Source organism: Physcomitrium patens, chromosome 20, assembly GCF_059467195.1.
Source record: "Physcomitrium patens ecotype Gransden chromosome 20, ASM5946719v1, whole genome shotgun sequence".
Classification (NCBI taxonomy): Eukaryota; Viridiplantae; Streptophyta; class Bryopsida; order Funariales; family Funariaceae; genus Physcomitrium; species Physcomitrium patens.
The window spans coordinates 2,277,700-2,298,352 of NC_143429.1; the positions used below are offsets into that span (position 1 = coordinate 2,277,700).

General features: G+C 31.7%; 1 protein-coding gene and 1 long non-coding RNA gene across 7 annotated transcripts; both read left to right on the forward strand.

The window, feature by feature from the left end:
• The first annotated feature begins 3,939 nt into the window (after positions 1–3,939).
• Positions 3,940–5,433, forward strand: LOC141044626 (uncharacterized). Its single transcript, XR_012216252.2, has 2 exons — positions 3,940–4,142; positions 4,288–5,433. It is a non-coding gene; the product is annotated as an uncharacterized LOC141044626 (long non-coding RNA).
• Positions 5,434–12,717: 7,284 nt separating this feature from the next.
• On the forward strand, positions 12,718–16,403 carry LOC112273527 (L-ascorbate peroxidase 1, cytosolic). 6 transcript variants are annotated; one of them, XM_024502423.3, is made up of 11 exons: positions 12,718–13,163; positions 13,613–13,698; positions 14,076–14,109; positions 14,301–14,475; positions 14,663–14,728; positions 14,980–15,028; positions 15,244–15,329; positions 15,487–15,566; positions 15,688–15,790; positions 15,977–16,035; positions 16,148–16,403. In XM_024502423.3, the coding sequence occupies exons 2-11, from the start codon at positions 13,614–13,616 to the stop codon at positions 16,161–16,163; spliced, it is 753 nt and encodes a 250-aa protein (XP_024358191.1). In that variant the 5' UTR covers positions 12,718–13,163; position 13,613; the 3' UTR covers positions 16,164–16,403. The 6 variants fall into 6 exon arrangements, with proteins under 6 accessions (XP_024358191.1, XP_024358189.1, XP_024358192.1 ...); XM_024502421.3 differs by having other exon boundaries at positions 12,718–12,948; XM_024502424.3 differs by having other exon boundaries at positions 12,718–12,928.
• The last annotated feature ends 4,250 nt before the right edge of the window (positions 16,404–20,653 follow it).

A 20,653-nucleotide genomic window follows, 5' to 3' on the forward strand; every position in this document is an offset into this window, starting at 1 on the left:
GATGTCCCATTCACAATTTGACCAAGCCTCCTCTTCGCTTCACCACCACCACCTCCATTCCTTCTCCTCCCTCTCTGATATTATGACGTCTTCTAGGTTGGGGCCGTTGAGTTCATAACTCGTCGTGCCTTCAGCACCACAGCGCGTAAGCTCAGGTCTCATCAAGCTCTGACGACCGAGTAAATGGTGCGGATTCTGTCAGCAGCAGCACTCGCAGCGGCTGTCTGTCACCATACTGTCAAAGCAGGTCAGGGCTGGAGGCCTGCAGCCTCATCAGAGCTCCTCAGCTTTCGTCGTCACATCCTGAAGCTCTCTATACTAAGTCCCACAACTCTCCACCATAACCACAACTTTCTATCCACACACACACACACATATACCCCCCCCCACACACACACACAAGCATATATATATGCATATATATTCACACACACATAATCCTTTTATGGCACACAAAACCTTACTGCTTTAGCAAACAATCATGGTGTGTGAAATTGGTATACATTGATATACTGGCCATGATTTCGTACAGACTGACTTTAGGTGCTAAGATCCAAAGTTGAGACAGAAACAGCCCAGATTTCGGGGCTTAATAGGAGAAGAGGCCAAGGATGAGCATCATGTAGAGGGAGTCAGAGGGTTTGATGGTGAGGCCGTGCAGAGCAGAGCAGAGCAAACTGGGCACATGAGCCTGGACACATATGAAGCTCTCTATTGTGCTGGGCTTGGCCAGGGGCTCTGCCACTCAATTTGGCTGCTACCCATTGTCTTCATGCTCAGGTCTGGTCCCATTGTGATTTAGTGCTCCGTTCTGGTACATATATTCTTCACATGCTTGGCTTAGAATTCTCTGCCCTGCCCTGCCCTGCCCTACCCTGCTCTTGTTGAGCTTGACCCCTACTTCCACAGCCACTATCCTCCCACATTCCCTTCTTATGTGACTTCTTTTCAACACTTTCATTTCTTCATTTTCTGCAATTTATAAGTAGCATTTTGGACTCTGTTTCAATGGGTTTCCTACACTTTCAACGCATCCACATGGTGAAAGAACATGCTATTAGCTTTTAATATTAGGTCATTCACTTTCTTTTAATTTTTCAGGAATATATATATGTATCACTCCGTTTAGAGTGTTTGGCCCACTTTGACAAACTGTGTACAAAGGAGAAGAGTGTAAGGGAAGCTGGGCAATGAATGTGGTGATGATGCCCCATGTGGGAGCAAAACCAGGACAAATCAACATTCTTTGCAATGAATCCGGGGTGGCAGTGGCAGCTCTCACTCCACAGCTATTAATTAAGATGGCAAATTTTGGTGGTGAGCCCATTCTAGGGTTCTGTACCCTCTGAACCTGAAGGGACTCTAGTAGCTGCACTGGATGAATGTCTGGCGCCACTTTCTTGGATGAAGAATGAGTTTATTCGGTAGAAATGGAACTTGTAGTATTCACCCACATTTAGTCTGATTTGCTTTTTTCTTCATGGTATTTCTTTGGTGCTCAGAGTGCCAAATTTATCTTGTTTTGATACTATTCTTTTGATGTATATAAGCTTAGTTAATATAAGGAAGCTTAATTACAAGACAAACACATGAAGAAACCTTCTCATTGGCCAAAATCAACCCAAAATCCTAGAAATTATTAACCAGCCGAAAGACTTCCAGAGAGACCTCCAATTTACTATCTGTAAACAACTTTTCCATGGCCAATGGCACAGGTTTCAACTACAATATATATATGAAGGGTATTGCTAATGTCAATACAATTTTTGCTATTCCCACCACAACTCGCATTCACCTTATGTCACTTTTGTTAAATATTTTTTAAACCAATCAAATTTTCTTTATCCAATACCTTTCAAACTATTTGATTGAACAATTTTTTTGATTGGAAATGAAAAATAAACTAAAAAATTATATCGAATGGGTGGAAAGTTGCGGTAGTAGTAGCAAAAATTGTGGTGACATTGGCAATACCTTATGTATAATCGAGATGCTTGTTCAACACATGTAAGAATATTTTTAGAACATGGTGATAGACTTGTGGACTTTATCATTTGAATATTTATTTTATTCATGAGAATTTTTCTTTGTTCTGGTAAGACTGAATTGAATTGTTGTAGTTGGTTAATATTTATTTGTGTTTTCCTAAAGATTTTATTTTTTTATTTTTTATGTAACTATTGTGTCTTTAGAGGACTGGTTCTCAATGTTATCAATTTATTATACTTGTAATATTCTCTGAATGTTTGCTACAAAACAGGTTATTTTGTATAGGTTTTAATGGGCCAATCAAAAACTGCACATGTATGTTTCACTGCATTTTCCTCCAAAAAAAATTGAAACTACAACTGTCATTCTTAAATTGTACCAAAATTTGTAAGCAAGGTAGTTGCATAATACTGTAGTTTAAAAATTAAGATTCAAAAATATATTTGAAGACTCAATAAGTCAGGTAATAGGTTTAGTTAAGCATGGAGGTGATTATAGTTAAATGATATGTTTTCTGCACATTTTTATCACTCTAATTTTTTAATAACTCTGAAACCCTAAAATATGTAAAATATTCTGGAAATTTATATCCGATTAAAAATTATAGTATATTTAAAATTCATAAACTTGATCTGATGCACGAGTTAAGTTGTTATGCTTTATAGTAGCCAAAATCGATATTGTACTCAAATACCATAGCACCAGTAGTTATGTAGTGAGGAAAAACCCCTGAAAATAGTAATATAATATAACTCTATTATAATTTTTGTGTGTGTAGTTGTGTCTAATATACATTTATAGGAATAAAAAAAATCAAATAAAAATATTAAATGAACATGTATAAATAAGAAAATTAAAGAATATTTATTGAAATATAAAAGAATTATGAAATTTTAGAATTTTCTTTCATTGGATAGAATAAGTCTAACATTTATAAATATACATTTTTTTATAATAAATCAGAAGGAAGTCTTCAAATTTTATTATCTATTATCGTATTATATGTTATAATAATAGAAATAAACTCTACTTATTTATTTTTGTTGAATTTATAATTTATAATTCAAAATTAAAAAAACAAAGAGTTATTTGAATCTTGACATTAATTAAAGAAACCAAAGTAATTTAATTTCTTGGTTTTTATTTTTGATTTGTATTTGCAACAGATTGCTAGAAATAATGAAGTATTATTATTATTGTTATTAAATTTCAATATTTGATATATACATTTAAGTGACATGAATGCAAGATTCTAGTGGGTTTCATACTTAGAAAAAAAATATTAGAAGTCACAACTTTCAGAGCTAACAATTGGTTGAAATTAAAATTTTTACCTAGTTGGCTTAATATTTAGAAAAAATAGAAAAAAGCTCTGAGAAAAAAAAAAAAAAAAAAAAAAATGAGGTAGATTAATGTTTTTTCCTACATCGCATATATAATATTTTTTGCTTGAATCTGCAACAGACCTATCTCAAAAAGTTGTATTTTTACAGGAATTTAAGAATTTATATTACATATCTATTAAAATTGATTGTCATTGTATTATAACTTTTTAAAATTGAGATATAACTTTTTTATGTTTAGTATTATAATAAAGTTTACTGAATATATTATAGCTTTTTCTTGTCTTCTACTTTTTACAAAAAGGCTAATGATTTAAAAGAGGATTTATTTTCTACCAAGTACAGGAGTTTTGTAAGGATTTTAAATTATAGTTTTTTAAAGTGGGCTTCTGTGTATACAAATCGTCTGATAATAGCCAATTTAGAAGATTAATTAATTAATAAGACTTTAATTTTTCAAGTTAAATAAAAATTATGATAAAAAATTAAAAGTAATATTTAAATTATTTTTAAAAATTAAATATAATAAAAAAATTAAAATTTTAATTAAAACAAAGTTGTATGTATCTACAGTGACAAACAAAACCGAGTACAAAATTTGAACACTCATAGTTCATTGATCCTTCCAACTGACACATAAGTCAATTGATAGAATTACTTTTTTATTGTGTGTATTCATCCAGTCTTCTACATGGATGAAAAATCTCATTATCATTTGAGGTAGGGTTTATGAGAAAAGTGTTGTAGAAGCACACAGACGTGCGTACTCAGTTTTGGTTGCTTCTTCTTGCTGAATTTCGAAATTTTAATGTACACTCCTTGTTGCAAGATTTGAGGGCATTTTTTGTTTGTTGTGTTGCTCTTGTTGTGTACTATCTATAGTGGAAGTTGATTTGTCAATTGTATCTCTATGCCTCGATTGTGTGAATCATTGAAGCACTAAGCATTGGTGCAGCTTAGGAGTGGTGTTTCTACAAGAAAAGTTGCAGACTCACTTGGAATGAGTCAGTCTTCAGTAGCTCATCTGAGGAGGGAGATTAGTGGTGAAATAGAAAAGCAAAGAGGAGGACGTCCAAAGGTTTTAGGAGAGCAAGAGAAGCAACTTGGTGTGCACCTTGTCACTGCTGGTTGTTTCAAAACGGCAAGTGCAGCTGCAAAACAACTTCGAGAAAAAACAGGTAAACACTTCTCAGACATCACCTTGAGGCGTGGTTTGAGAGAAGATGGTATGGGTGCTTGTGTGCAACAAAAGAAGCCTCTACTTGCCAAAAGACATGTTCTTGGAAGGTTGAGTTTTGCTCATAAATACAAAAATTGGACCGTTGATGATTGGAGACGGATTATTTTCAGTGATGAGACAAAGATTAACCTAATCAACTCAGATGGTAGGTCTTGGTGTTGGTTGAGAGAAAGAGAACGACCTGGACCTAAACATGTTAGTCAAACTATCAAACATGGTGGTGGTTCAATTATGATTTGGGGTTGTATGACTGCTTTTGGGCCGGGTGCTTGGTATCAAATTGAAGGTAGAATGGAGCAACACTTGTACAAAAAAAATTTAGAAACCTACTTGCAAAGTACCACACAGAATTACAACTTAGATCCTACTAAGGTGGTTTTTCAATATGATAATGATCCCAAACATACAGCAAAAAGTGTTCAGTTTTGGCTCTCTTCACACCCATTTCAGCTCCTTCGATGGCCAGCTCAATCTCCAGATTTGAATCCAATGGAACATTTTTGGGCCCTTCTCAAACAGCGATTAAGCCAGGTCACTCCAAGGCCAAGAGGTGTTCAAGAATTATGAGAGAATGTTTGTAGTATTTACCCTAGTTTTGATGCAAAAGATTGTGAGAAACTATACAAAAGTATGCCAAGAAGGATTTCAGCTGTTTTGGAAGCAAAAGGTTATTGGACTAAATATTGAAGTTTGAAGATTTTCTTTGAACAATACTGAGTACAAGACATAGTTGTTGATTTGACTTTGTAGAAGGATGTTTAGTTATCAATTTGATGTGCAACTTTGTACATGTGTACAAGACTGTGTGTATTATTCCATGTAACTTTCAGATTTATAAAGCAGTCATTGAAATTTCTGTAATTGCTCTTGAAAGTTGGCACTTCAGATTTTGTACTCGGTTTTGTTTGTCACTGTATATATTTATTCATAAACAAAAAATAAGTTAAAATTTATAAATAAATTTTTTGAATAATTATATTAGAAGATTATATATATATATATATATATATATATATTTAATTTTATTTTATTAATGATATTATAATATACTTGGTTGTAGGATAGGCTTTGCTTTTAACAAGCTAAAGACTTGTTCTACTATCATGTCTTGACCTCTTTATACCACACTCTATTATACAGTTTAAAAAGAAGGGCCTTCAACAACAACATCCATTGATTGTTGTTTAATATGTTAGTGAGTAGATTCTAGTTTTTAAATACAATACCACGTACTATAGTTACTTTAATTGAATATAAAAGAGAATTTTTTGAAGAGGTTGGTTGTATATCCCAATAAACAACTCTCTATTTGCTAAGTAAGAAAGGCAATAAACTATACTAAGTATCTTTTTAGTTTATAGTCTTTTATAAAGTTATAATTTTTTTTAAAAATAAGAACCATCTTGCAATACAATATGGTATTTGATTTTTTTTTAAGGTATATTAATAATATGCAATAAAGATAAAAAAAAATAGCAATTCTTGTAAAGAATATAAATCATAGCTAAAGCTTCTTTCTCAATTGTTATGTATTTTTTTGAATAAATTCAATAACCAAGAATAACTAATTTATTTTTAATTAAAATTTAAATCTAAAATAATAATATTGTAATATTTTTACACATTTATGTATAGTAATAATTTTTGATTTTATCATTATTATAAAAGACAGTCTTTTAGAACAATATTAATTCACTATTGTTCAAATTATTAATAGGTTATTATCATAACCTGCCTTTACATTAAGTTTTGCAGGTACCTCATAATTTATTATTATTATTATTATTATTTTAATAAAATAAAATAATATGAAAAATCCAAATATAAAACTTAAACAGCAATCAAAATCATTTTTAGACAATATTAAGTACAATATTCAAAAGATTGATATGAAATAAACTTGTAATTTTTTAAAAAATAAGAACAAATATATAACATTAAAATGGATCCTATTTTTTATTCTAAATATAATATAAAATTTAAATTAATATAAATAAATTTAAATTTATATCATCTGAGATAGCTTTTTTTATTAATAATTATATATATTTTTGAATCTAAAATTATCTTAAAAAGATTAAAATTAGTCCATCTATCAATCCATCAATTTTTATATAAGTCCAACTATATTATTAAGATTCTCATGTAAATGTTTTCTTCATTAAAGACTAAAATACTTGAGATCTTGTACTATTAAATCTACACTCTGACTTTTGTTATATTTATTTTCTTGCTCATAATATAAAATTCTTATTGTTTCGTGTTCCTTTTTATATTTTCTTTTCTCATTAAGATATTGTTTTATACTACCTCCTTACAACTTCATGCTTTATTTCACAACATACTACCAATATCTACAATATATTAATAACATGTACCTTCTTTAACCTTGTTATCATTTAAATCTTGTATTCTTTAACCTTGTTACCATTTAAACATAATTGACTTTATTGCAACTATCTTGGGTGGTTTTATTAAAAATAATATTTTAGTTATGTTATTTTTTTTTCTAGATTTAATATAATTATTTAGTATAAAATAATATTCAAAAAGTTCATCAAGTGATAAGAGTTTTGTAACAAGATGATCTTAAAATTAAAATTTTAATAAGTTTAAGAAGTACTTATCTTAACTAGTCTATCATTACTTTAAAAAACATTCTTTTTAATGATTCTTATTAAGTTCTTGAGCGAATGTCTAAAATAGTTTATATATATATATACATAATATTTATTAGAAACTAATACATAATACTTAACAAATATAATACTAAAATAAATCAAATATATATTTTAGAGATATACTAAAGAATTTATTAGAGATTTCTAAAATACATTGAAGATTTTTATAATGATCATTTCACCAACATTTAGAGACCATTATAAAATATTGGAATAAAATTAAAAAGCTTCTTAAATTCTTTAGATTAACCTTCTATATTTAGAAATCAAAGAATAATTAAATATATAAAATTAATAGTTATATTAAAATATACAATAATTGTTGATGAACAACAATTACTGGGAAATTAGATGCAATAGTCTTAAACAAATTTTTGTACCTTAGAAGAAAGTAAAAGGATAAGACTAAGGCCTTTAGGCTGTTATGAGTCTTGATGAGGTTTAAGTCCTTGACTATATATATAAAATACCTTTCAAGTAAATTTAAATTTTTTATTTTGTTTTACTTTTCAATTTTTAAAGTATTATTATTTACTATATTAACTTCAATTTTTTTATAAAATTGATTTTTATAAAAGATAAATTATTATCTATATTAATCTTTGCTCATTTTATTTTTTTATTAGTTATAAAAAAAATCTAGTTTAAGAAACCTCATTAGTTTTAAATATATATATATATATATATATATATATATATTACTCATTTTAATTACACTAATAACTTTGATAAAAACTATAAGTAAGATTACATTATAATTTTTATTTAAAAATAAAGTATACTTGCACAATAAAATACAAGGACATTGAATTAATGAATGAGTAGATGTTTAATGCAAAGCAAAACATCCATGTTAATAAGTTTAGTATATTAAAATAATTATATTTTAAGTATTTTTAAATATTATTTTTCTTAAAAGCTAATAATTATATCTACAAAAACATATTATTGTAATAAAAATGATTCATATGCCACTTATGTCTTTTCAATATAAATTTTATAATTTCAAATATAAAGGATTTTAATTATTTTATTTATATTGGGTCTTAAAAATTATGTAATAGGCTTAATTAAAAAATAGAATATGTCAAAGAAATGAGTTAAGATAAAATTTTGAAAAGATGATATACTATTTGAATATTAAAATGAAATAAACAAGAAAGAAAAATTAAAAATTATATCAAATTTATAATTAATAGTTTTTATCACAAAGAAATAAGACATACTTGTTCCAAAAGTAGAATACAAATAAGTTGTCCAAAATACTAAGTATGCCTTTTACCTTACTTCTGTATAGAATAGCCACCAAAAAAAGCCTTTTAAAAGGCTTTTATAGACCATAAGGCTTTTAGTTCAAGTATCAAGTTGTACATTGCTTTCAACACGACTTCTTTAAAATAAGAAACTTATAGAAGAAGTTTTAACCACCACATGGTATAGATATTATAATCTAAATATTTAATTTTAAATTAATAAACTTCCTTAAAGTTTTATAGAAAATTATCATCTTTTTAAAATATTTTTAACTACCTCTACTTATTTTTATTTACTTGAATAATACAGGAATTTGTCACATTATCCTCAAAAAGTAATTGTATATCAAAGTAAAGACTAGACTTAATTTAGTTGGTATAGAGTTTTAACTTTCAAAACTAAAATGATATTATTACAACCTTTCTATGCTAGATTGTTAAATAAATACTAACTGTATAGCACCAAATAACACCAGATGTTCCAAAAAATAGAATAATGATCAAAAGTATATATATATATATATATTCAATTTCTTTCAGAAATTAATTTTAAAGAATTAAATTAAATTTCAATATATATATATATATATATATATATATATAGAGAGAGAGAGAGAGAGAGAGAGAGAGAGAGAGTTAATTTATTTTGGAACAATTTTTGAACTTTTTTAATTAAATAAAGAAAATAATTAATAAGAATTTTCATATTCAAAATGATTTTTGTTAAACTTAAATTTATGAAATTAATATAAGATTAATATATTAAGAATAATAAAAAAAATAGATGTATTAGCATTCTTGAATCAAGTTAATCAAGGGATATTAGAAAAATCAGGATTTTTTATTTTTTAACTAAAATATGCTTTTTTTATTTCAAAAGGGTAAATCTAATGAAACAATTGCAATTTGTTTTAAAACTTTTAATATGTAAGTTTTTTTCAGGCAAGAATAGAAGATTTTTAAAGATCTTTTAAACTTAATTTTTTTCTCAAACGAATATTTTTTCTAAAATTATTTTTTTATATATCTCTTTATTAAATATAATAATGACTTATTTTGCTTGTAAAAATGAAACATAATAGGGTTTTAATACTGATATTAATTTTAGCTGGATTAAAAAGAAAATCTAATACATTGAATTTATTATTACATTTAATCTACTTGAAAAAAATCAATATGTTACGTGAATTTTATTAATTTATAATACATTATGGCTTTTAAACATTTCTTAAATAATAAAATATTGCAATAATGTCTAATATCAATTCTCATTTGTGATACCCGTTTTATTTTATCAGTAATTTGATGTGGTATTTTACATTAAATTTTTTTGTTAACAAGGAAAGATAAAAGAATAGATATATAAATAAAAAATAAAAATTTGAGATTTAAAAAGATTGCTTAAACAAATATATTCTATGTAAGTTTTGTTTTAAAATTTAATATAGCAAGTAAAGGCTCAAAAATACCTTTTTGATAGTAGTTTGTAAATTTTAAAAAATTACAGTATCTCCTTCAATTATAAATTTTTTCTAACCTTAATTAGTATTTCTTAAGAGTGACTGTATGAATCTAAAGTAGGTTATATATTAATTCAAATACTTGCTGAATTTACTTTTGAAGTCAATTATACATTTATAAGGTCAATAATTTTGTAAAAATATTTCGTTATATATTTTTAAAGTTATCTTATTTGATATTTGTGTTTGATTAATTTTCTTTACAGATTTCTAATTATAAAAAATATTATTAAAAAAACTCTTTTTTGCAGTCTATTCAAATAGTTTTGGTATAACATATGGAAATTTCATGTTCTAAATTTATATGTAAAAATATATTTTATTATATACATATAATATAAATATTTTTAAAATCAATTGATATTTAGTTTAATTTGATGTTTTTATTTTTAATCAAAATAGGTTTAATATCATCTATTTAGTGTTGGATTCAATAATATTTGATATTAATAAGTTGTTATTAATGAATTACTTATTTTATTATAATAATTTAATAATTTAAAAAAATACAAAAAAATCTATGAATTTAACATACAATATTTTAATTTTTGTTACCAAAGATGTTAGTTATGGTTATTGTGTCTTTTATCAAAAATATTAATTAATTAGTAATTTAAAATCTAATAAGAAAAAAATTTATTACATGCTTCTCAGGTCCAAAATAAATTTGTATCGAAGATTAAATGATGATAATTAAAGGATGACAAATGACCTATACAAAAATAAATCCTAAAATAATATAGTCAAATAAATGTATTGTGGATGAATTCCTTTTAAATCCAAAAACATATATATTTTAAAAGTATACTTATTGTTTTGTAATTTCATTTCTTCTATATAAAATATCATATATTTATTTTTTTATTTATTTACAATATAAAATGTGTATTTTTAAGATTTTAGTCTTTGTCTTTTTTATGAAATATTTTGTTTTTTTTAGCATAAACATAAATATCTTTTACTTCTAATTTTAAATTTTGATTAACTTTTAACTATTTCATTAAGTTATGAAAGAACTAAATGCTTAAGAAGGATTCAAAAATATTATTATTGGATTCAACATAAAGCTCAATTCTTTGGTTTAGTATATGGGAATAAGAAAAAAATTAACAATTATTTAACTTCTCTTTTTTTTTTACTTTCAAATTTATAATCTATTTTAATTACTTATGGTAACTCCAATTACTTGTTTTTAGTATTGTTAAATAGATCTCATAATTATTTAGTATTTATAGTTTTTAAATTTTAATTTAATAATTTATTGAGTTAAATCCAATAAATAAAACGTATCTTGTTTTTTATTATATATATATATATATATATATATATTGATGTTTAACATTTTTTTCCTTCCTTAATTGTGTTTCTTAATCATAGTACTAATTATGAAGAACATTCAAGAAAGGCTACCTTGAATTGGAGTAGAGGAGTGAATTTTATCCATACACTCTGATAAATTTTCCAAAAGATGGTGGTTCTAATTGTATTTGAAAATTTAAAGTTTATGTTTTTATTCTTGTTCTTTTATCTTTAAGCCTTGAGTAAATAGAGAAACTTAAAATTTTCTAAGTATATTACAAGACTTTTGGTTACATTTCATAATATTTTTCATATTCAGTTCTTTATGTTAATTTTAAATATTTTATAGTTGATTGTTTTGTATTTCATGAAAAGAAAAGTTTCTTGGTTAGATTTTGTTTTTTTTCTACTTTTTCTTTTAATATGTATGAATAAATTCTGATTATTTACAACTAAGATTATTTTTTTCAGAAGCTCATGTTTTTCATTTTTTATTTTAAATAGATATAATTATTTCAAAACTTATAGCTATTCAATCATGTGTACTAAGAATCCCTCTTTTGGTTGGATTATTTACAATATAAATAAAATGAGAAAAAACTTAGAGGTTAAAAATCATACAATCTACATGATGCAATTTTATCCTGTAAGAAGTGACATAATTTTCTTGTTTATTACAAAAAAAAAAAGAAAAAAAAAGAAAAAAAAAGGGTTCTAATAAAGATAAATGATTATGCTCAAACACCAAGAATATACAGACAACAAGTTAAAAGATTAAGAAGTACTGAATAAACAAGATATAACATTATTCACATAATTAAATACACAACTAAGGAGAGTATTGTACTGGAATTGTTTTATAATTCGTACGCACAATGTAGGGAGGGAGAGGAGACGAGACGAGCAAGCTGTGGGTAATTGAACGAGGCTTTCTCCCTCGAAACCCGCCGGTGTTGCGAGTACCGTCGACCCAACAACCTCCGAGATGGCGGCGATGGTGCATCCATACCGCAATCCTTTCTCTCGTTCTGTGTGTGTGCGGCAAAGTTCCGATAACGATTGAAGGTGGCGACAACAGCCCGCACTTCCGCCGCGTCTTCAATTTGCGGTCCGTCACTGGCAGTTGCTCTGATCCACGGTTATAGGCTCCCCTAGGCCGGCGGCGACTCCGCGGACCACCACCCCACGGCGAACGCCGCTGGGCAAGTTCGAACAGGAGGATCGCGTTCATTGCACGGCGTAGGAGTGTTCATGTACCGCCGCATGAATCGAGGAGGTAACGCCAGAAAACTTTTAAAGGCGGGGGGGGGGGGGTGAGTGTGATCGACAGCGCGTGTGCTTGTCGTGTGATTAATTGATTGACCCCCTGCTCTATTGTTTGTTTGTTTGTTTGGTTGCCCTTGCTCCAAGCATCTCCGCTTATCTCCTTCCTCGCGTGCCGAAGAAGCTTGTTGTTATTCAGGTACGCTGATTGCAATCTGTGTCGTTTTTTTTAAAAATAAATTCTGCACGTTTTTAGCGAGGAATTGACTGTTCGGGGAGCGCATCGCGTGATTGCGAGTCGGTGAAGGGGCTGTCACATGTGATTGTGGCGAGTGTTGAGGTAGAGCTGGACATGAAGTGGTGGGTTTATTTTTCTGTGTACGGTTTCCTAGAGACTGGCGTTGTGTGGAACCACATAAGGACGGTCTTTCTGCCTGTTTGGCAAAGTGGTATCACGATCTGGCCCGGTCTGCGCAATCGTTGTGTCAGTCGAGGCTGTGCAAGATAGAATGGTGTGTCTCGAGATATGAGTAGGGATCTGGGTGCGAGGTGGTAGCTGGATGTTTCGAGGCAAGGTATCGTGTCTCCAGTGTTGTCAGTTAGTCCATGTCCAGGCGTGTTCCCATGTCACTTTGCTGTGCATTATCTTGCACCTTTGAGCATTCTGCGGCTGTCCAGGCGACACCGGGTTTGCTGATCACGTCGTGCTGGCCAGTCGTCCGGTTTGGAGAGCGTTGATACATTTCTCTGTGCTAGTGGACGTGCTGAGAGAATGGATATTGTTAAAGCGGCAAATTGTGTTCTAGGTAGTAGAAGTCGTGCAGCAAGTGCATTTCTGATCTCAGTTGTTGAGTGGCGACCAGTTGGTGAGAGGGATGCATTGTTGGGGTCTGCCGGTATGCCGTTCTCGCGTCTGTTGATATACTACGTCTGCAAAGCTATAGTTGAAGTTCATGGTGTTGTAGTGCAGGGAGTGAAGGTCCTATGCATGTTTTTGACGCATTGTGTGATTGCACGTTTTCAGGATGGCGAAGGCTTACCCGAAGGTGAGTGAGCAGTACCTGCTGGACATCGAGAGAGCTCGCAGGAAGCTGCGCGCGCTGATTGCAGGTAAATATGCACGTGGTTGAAGGCCGGCGTGGCAAGGTGTAGGATGAGGAAGGAAGTAGTGGTTAGATGAGATGTGTGGCAGTTTCGTGAGCAGCCGTTGAGGTTGCGGACGTGGGCATGGATGGAGGTTGAAAGATCGTGCAGTGGGCCAAATTGATGGAAGAAACAGTAACCGTGAGCATTGTTAGCAGCGTCGGTATGAGTCGATGCTGGACGTAGTGAAGTTCTTTATAGCTAATCTGTGCGTGTCATGTTGTGACTTGCGGTGGCGGGGCTCCGGCGGCGTTGGGTGTGAGGAGTGTATGACATAGGATGTTTCAGATTGGTGTGGATTGGTGGGCGCTGGAACTAAAGGTGTGGGTTGGGTGGATTTGCAGATAAGAACTGTGCACCCATCATCCTTCGTCTCGCGTAAGTTGGTGACGCTTTGCATATTTGGGTGGTGGAGTGAATGTCCAATTTGTGCCGTGTGAAAAGTGGTCCAGTTATGATGGGATGTTGAGAATTCGGAGCAGAATGCCATTTAGAGGGAGCGCAGCGGCGGGTGGAAATGGGGGATGGAATGTTAGTGATGAGTGAGGGTCGATTTGTGATTGTGACAGATGGCACGGGTCGGGAACTTACGATCAGGAGTCGAAGACAGGAGGTCCTCTTGGAACCATCCGGTTCGGGCAGGAGCTTGCGCACGGCGCCAACGCGGGGCTGGACATTGCAGTGAATCTGCTGCAGCCCATCAAGGAGCAGTTTCCGGAGTTGTCGTACGCTGACTTTTACACGGTAATGAATAAGAAGCGGGTTTGACGATGGGTGGGGCCAAGTAGGCTAGGTGGTTGCAGCAGCGTTATTGGGGGGGGGGGGTTGCAGGCACTGCAATGAGTGAGGAGGTGGGGAGCTCCAGGAATAGGTGTTGGGATTGGAGTGGGAAGAAGGTTGGATTCTAAGGTTTGATGTCATGCGGTTGCAGCTGGCTGGAGTCGTTGCCGTGGAGGTGACAGGCGGGCCCACCATTCCTTTTCACCCTGGGCGCAAGGTAAGAGCCTGGCTGGGCATTCGGGGAGAAGTGCGAGTTTTGGTGGTTGCTCCCGAATGCGGGATTCGTGAAGCTGTGATGTTGTGAGAAGCAGGGGAAGTGGCGATTGGGGAGTGAGTCTTGAAGGGTTCTGACGTAGACGTGTGGGATGCGGGTGGAAGTGAGAAGGTGGGGACAGCGTGGGATGGTTGAGAGCGAAGCGGGACTTAATACTGATGTCCGAGTGTGGTGAATGTGGTGTGTGTGTGCAGGATCATGAGACATGCCCCGTGGAGGGTCGGCTTCCCGACGCCACGAAGGGTACGTAATCGGGTGGTGTAAGGTGCATTTTGGAGGATGTGAGGGCGATGTTGTTGGGTGTGAGGAGGGATGACGAGTTTCCGGATGCGGGTTGTGTTGATGAGAGGAGTTTAGATGTGGTTGTCGTGTGCGGCTTCCAGGTGAAGTAGGCATGTGAAGGGGTAGGGGGAGGATATTGGTGGAAGTGACGTGTTGGTGGGCGTGTGGGTGGGCAGGTTTGGATCACCTCCGATGCGTGTTCACGAAGCAGATGGGGTTGACGGATAAAGACATTGTGGTGCTGTCGGGTGCACACACTCTGGTAGGACATGGTGGGAATCGGGAGTGCCGAGATGGTGGTGGTGTTGTGGAATGGTGCAAGGTTTGGGGAAAGGGGCGGTGGGTGAATTGGGTGGTGTGAGGAGGGTGAGTGGGTGCAGTGACTGAGCGGTGGATGTTGGTGGTGTGCGGTGTTGCAGGGGAGGTGCCACAAGGACCGGTCCGGATTTGAGGGAGCATGGACGCCGAACCCCCTTAGATTCGACAACTCGTACTTCCAGTGAGTGATGTGTGAATTGATGCAGGCCGGTGGGTGGGTTATGAAGGCGATGCGAGTGGGTGAGATGGAGTTATCGTTGAGGATGTGGGCTAATGATTGTGATGGACATGGTCGTGGGTAGGGTGCTGTTGGAGGGAGAGAAGGATGGACTGATCATGCTGCCATCCGACAAGGCTCTGCTGGATGAGCCGAAGACTCGTGAGTTGGTTGAGTTGTACGCGAAGGTATGTGCCGTGTTTTGTTTGGTGGTGACGTGGTTGTGTCGGAAAAAATCAGAATAGCATAGGGCCCATCGCCTTAAGGTAGTCTGTGTTAAGTGTAGAACGGATTGAGAGGGTGGTGTCCGGGTGCCATTGGTGAAGGTTGGTGGCGGTGATGATGTATTGAGTGGTGCTTGTGGGGTGTGACAGGACGAGGACAAGTTTTTCGAAGACTACGCCGAGTCTCACATGAAGTTGTCAGAGCTAGGGTGAGTGGGTGTCGTTGTAGAGATGTTCGTGCATCGGAAGGTCTGTGGAACCTGGGCTTTTTATGTTGTTCTAGAAATGATCCTTGATGGCGAGATCCTTGATGCTCTGCAGGTTTGCCGAGGCTTGAGTACGAGGTAGAGTCGTTCAATTTGAAGCTGCAGTGCGGGGAATGTCGGAGGCGAACGGGCTGGAGATGTCCTGCAATTTGGATGTGTGCGCTGGAGCGGATATTGGAACGGGGACCTTTATTGGGGTCAGATATTGCGTGTTTTCATAGGGTCGGCTGTGCAAGAAGATGACAGTGTTCATCGAACAGAACACGGGATTTCATTTTATTTTATTTTTGAAAGGTTTCGATTTTGTTTTAGTTTCGATTTTGGGTTTGATGTTGGGTTGTGTTTTGTTGCGTGCTTTGTTTTCTTTTGGCGTTCTTGGTATTGTTGTGTTTGTCGGGATTACTTGGACTTGGTGCAGACGTGCATAATGGTCGGTGTCGTGCCTGAGTTGCTTGTACCTGATTAATGTGGCTGGTTTCAACGGTGCTGTAGTGGTATGGGTTTTTTGACGTTTGGTGATCCAAGTTTTGTAGTGAAAAGTTATATTTTTATATGATTTTGACAGTGAAGGTTTTAGTGTCCATGTAGGAAGCGGTTTAAAAGTAGTTGGCAGGTCGTTACTCATGCATGATAGGGGATAAGGCATGAATATGAGAATGCACAGATCTCCAATATGTTACAAAAGGTATTTGAGATTGACAGATCTTTAATGATAATTTTCAAAATTTTCTGTAAACGAACCAATATGAACTCTTTGCCTATGTGTTGTCATCGTGCAGACATGCGCCAAAGTTGAAGTCCGTAATCTTCATAATTAGAAATGATAAGTTAAATGTAACATTAGCGTAACACCGGTTTGTACAAATTGACTTCTGTTTTTACTTTTTTCATTCGTACCAGTAGTTTTGCTGAGTTGGATAACACAGTCTGCTTCTTAGAAGTACTGCGGACAAAGTAACGAATGTAAAAGGCATGTAACAATTGTAACTCATGTATTCTGCACTGAAAGAAATCTGAAAAGCAAAATTATCTCGTTTGAAATGTAGAAACATCAATTCATGTAGACAACACGGTGAACTCTCTGGTGTGTGAAGGCATCCTGAACTTTTCTCTATATTGAGTTTAGTTGACTAGTAGAAGAGAACTTGACAAGTTGATCACCGAAATATGTGCAGTAATGTCGTTTTAATCCAAATAACTTTTCCATGTTTACAATATTTATGAATATGTACAAATGTTCGGAAAGACATGTAGAACAATTCAAACTTAATTATTATATCAGGAATAAGGACCTAGGGTTCATTAATATCATTGTTGTACTGGTTCGAAATCTACAATTACACTCAGTTCGAGAAGTACAAAATCTCTTTTGGGTGAAACCTTTTAGTATTGCTCCTGAAGAACACACTGCACTTACGTATCTGAAAGGTACATTGTACAAAGTTGAATGTATGAACATTCAAGTGAAAGTAAACTTTCAAATAATGGTTTGAATATCTAATGTCAACATATATTGATGTTTACCTCTAGCATAAATCTTTATTTCTTTATTTCTTTATTTGTAATGGAACAGAATGAATGCAAGATTGTCAAAAATTGCAAATAACCGATGAGTTGTATGGAAAGTCACAAATATTTCCTAAAGTTCTGAGAGTCCCCTTTTAAACAATTGATATGTTGAACTTCTAAATATGAGGTTCTTTTCTATTTTCTTAAAGAAATTTAAAGATAACTAAAACCAATAGGTACTTTTCTTTTCCTATGAATTTTATTTTAGTAATTGCAAGGGCACTTACACATGACTAAGGTTTTAGGGGAAATCAAGATAGTGTTGGGCTAGTTGTATTAGCTAGGCTTCTTAGGATAGCTTTTTCAATAAGTTCAAAAAATTTCATGCATTATAAAAAAGAGCATAATGGTTATTGTTGTCTTAGGGTATTGCAAAATTCTCCAATTTCTTTGTAATGTATTTAAATATCAAAAGAATTTAGCTTGGTAGAAGTATTTGGTAGGTAGCTTAGAAACTAAGTTATGTTAAGTGGCATCCTAGGAAATGTTTGGAAAAGCTTAGAAATTAAGCTACATTACTTAACTTGGACCATAAGTCTTTCTAATAAACTTCTTAAGGGGCTATTCCTTCTAAATTGAAGTTTTAAATTTATTCTTGGTAAAATATTATTTTAAATATTGGTTTCAAAATCTAAAGATAAATTACCACAAATAAAAAAATATACTAAATAAATTAAAGTAATTCCTTCAAAGACATATTAAAACTCTATTTTATGATTTTTTTATTTACTAAGACTCTTGTAACTTATACAATCTCTTAAATTTTAAGTAATACTTAAAAATTAAAATAAATTCTATAATTTATTTTTTTTATTTAAAAAAATTAAAATATTTTTTATCACAAACATCTCAATTAAGATATATTGGAGGGAATTACACAAGTATTTATTATATATAACATTATAACAAGTAAAGACAATTTATTGTTAAAGAATAGACAAAAAAAATTTTATATTATAAATTTTAGTAGTAGAAGATATTTATTTTGATATTTATGTCTAAAATAAATGAATGTTAAAACCACAACATTTAATTATAAACACACCCAGGTACACAAATTCTTCCAAAATATAAAAAAAGAGAAGGTAGATGTATTATTTAGTCTATTTTATTACTTTTTTAAAATTCAATACATACAATTATTTTGTTAGAAATGCCCAAATTTATCCTATAATATCTAAAGTATTTTTAGCATTTTAATGTAAGAAGGTTTTGTATAAATATTTTTGTGTTAAAAGGTTGCATATAGAAAAGAATACAATGATTATAAATAGACCATCAGAATTGAAATATATTTATACATAATAATAAAATCACATCTAAAAGCATATAATTTTTCAAAAAAACCATTAGCCACAATATACGGATAGTATGCTTGCAAAGAGTAAAGAATAAGGACTTTGAAAATAAGATGTTAGAAAAATAGTTGTAATTTCTTATTTTTCTATTGTCAAATAAATTAACTATATATTAGACTTATTTCCATTTAAACTTAAGAAGAAGAAATACTAGTCTATACACATTAAAGACAACAATATTTGGATATAATATATATATCTTGTTAGAGATATTAGCCACTAAACTTCTTTTGATAAAAAATCTAAAGCCTTCTCATGGAAAATTTATTCTTAAGAAAAAACCAAATTTAATGTAAAAATTAGAATAGATAAAATAAAATGTATTTATAATTTTTTTTACTATGCAATTTCTACTACACAATATAATAAATTCTAACTAGTTTTTATAAAAATTATTAGATGGTTGAACACATGCAATAGTTTTTCTTTTTTTTATTAAGTAGAAGTGAATGTCTAGACAAAAACTATTTTGAATACCACACAAAACTAATTTCTTGTATGTGATAAAATTATATATGCCAATAGGTACAAATTATTGTATAAATTATAATTTTTCATCATAACAAATTATCTCAGATATACCTATAGCTACTTAGATAATATGAATAGGTAGAAGTAGGAAAAATTAGGTTAATTTGACAACATCTTATGGCAAAGCTTCCTAGAAGCTTTATAGACATAATTTTACCTTTATACATGTTTATAGATGATTGATAGGTTAAAAACTTTATCAACAAATTAGCCACATGCTACACATATTGATAGCTTGTGGTACAAGCTAAAAATATAGTGTTCTTTTAAAAAACTTACCTTGTAAATTAAAACATGTGACTTGCAAATTGAACAAGTGTTGGAGGTTCTATAGAATGTTGTATGTAGCTCTTAGGTAGATAGTATATATAGAAGCAAGAATAAAGCCTTCTTCATTCTTGTCAATTCTTTTTTTGCTTCAAGTCTAATTTCAAGAGTTCCTAGTTTTTCTAGCTTTTGGCAATAGCCATTTTAGTTTCTTATTAAATATATTTGTTTCTCATTTTTAGTTTTTCATCTCGCTTTGATTCATTTTTCATTTGTTTACATATCTTCTTTGAATTTTTGTCCTTTACAAATTAACAAGAGTATTAATTTATTATTATTTTTATTTTTAGAAATAAATTAATTAATTCACTTCTATTATTATGTTTCAAAGATTGTAGACTACCTACTTTGAACTAACTTTTATTTTTTTAATACTAATATTTTTTTTAAAGAGAGTGAATTATTTTTCTTTTTGAAAAAATTTTCATTTGATATTAGAGGATGTCGATTATTCTCTTCTAATTTGACTTGTCAATTTATTAAGTTATTTGAAATAGAAGGAAAAAACATGGATACTATACTTGGTAGAAGTGAAAATAGATTTGCAACTATTGTAGATCTTTATGAGCTTGTCAACACTTAGGGTGGAAATTTCTTACATCACCAATGCCAACTAGAGATGTACTATTCCTACAGCTATGAAAGAAGTCGAGAATCTAAGCTAAGAAGTTGTAGAGTTAAGAGAAGCATGTAGATCAGTCTCACCATCAAATCTAAGAAGTCTTACTTCTACAAGTTTGAAAGAGATAAGGATTAATATGCTCAAGAAATTTGAT

Excerpts from the sequence above, each read along its gene's own strand:
- LOC112273527 (XM_024502421.3), top strand. Across the intron at positions 15,567-15,687 it reads TTCGACAACTCGTACTTCCA|GGTGCTGTTGGAGGGAGAGA; the intron begins GTGAGTGATGTG and ends GGTCGTGGGTAG. Across the intron at positions 15,791-15,976 it reads TGGTTGAGTTGTACGCGAAG|GACGAGGACAAGTTTTTCGA; the intron begins GTATGTGCCGTG and ends GGGGTGTGACAG.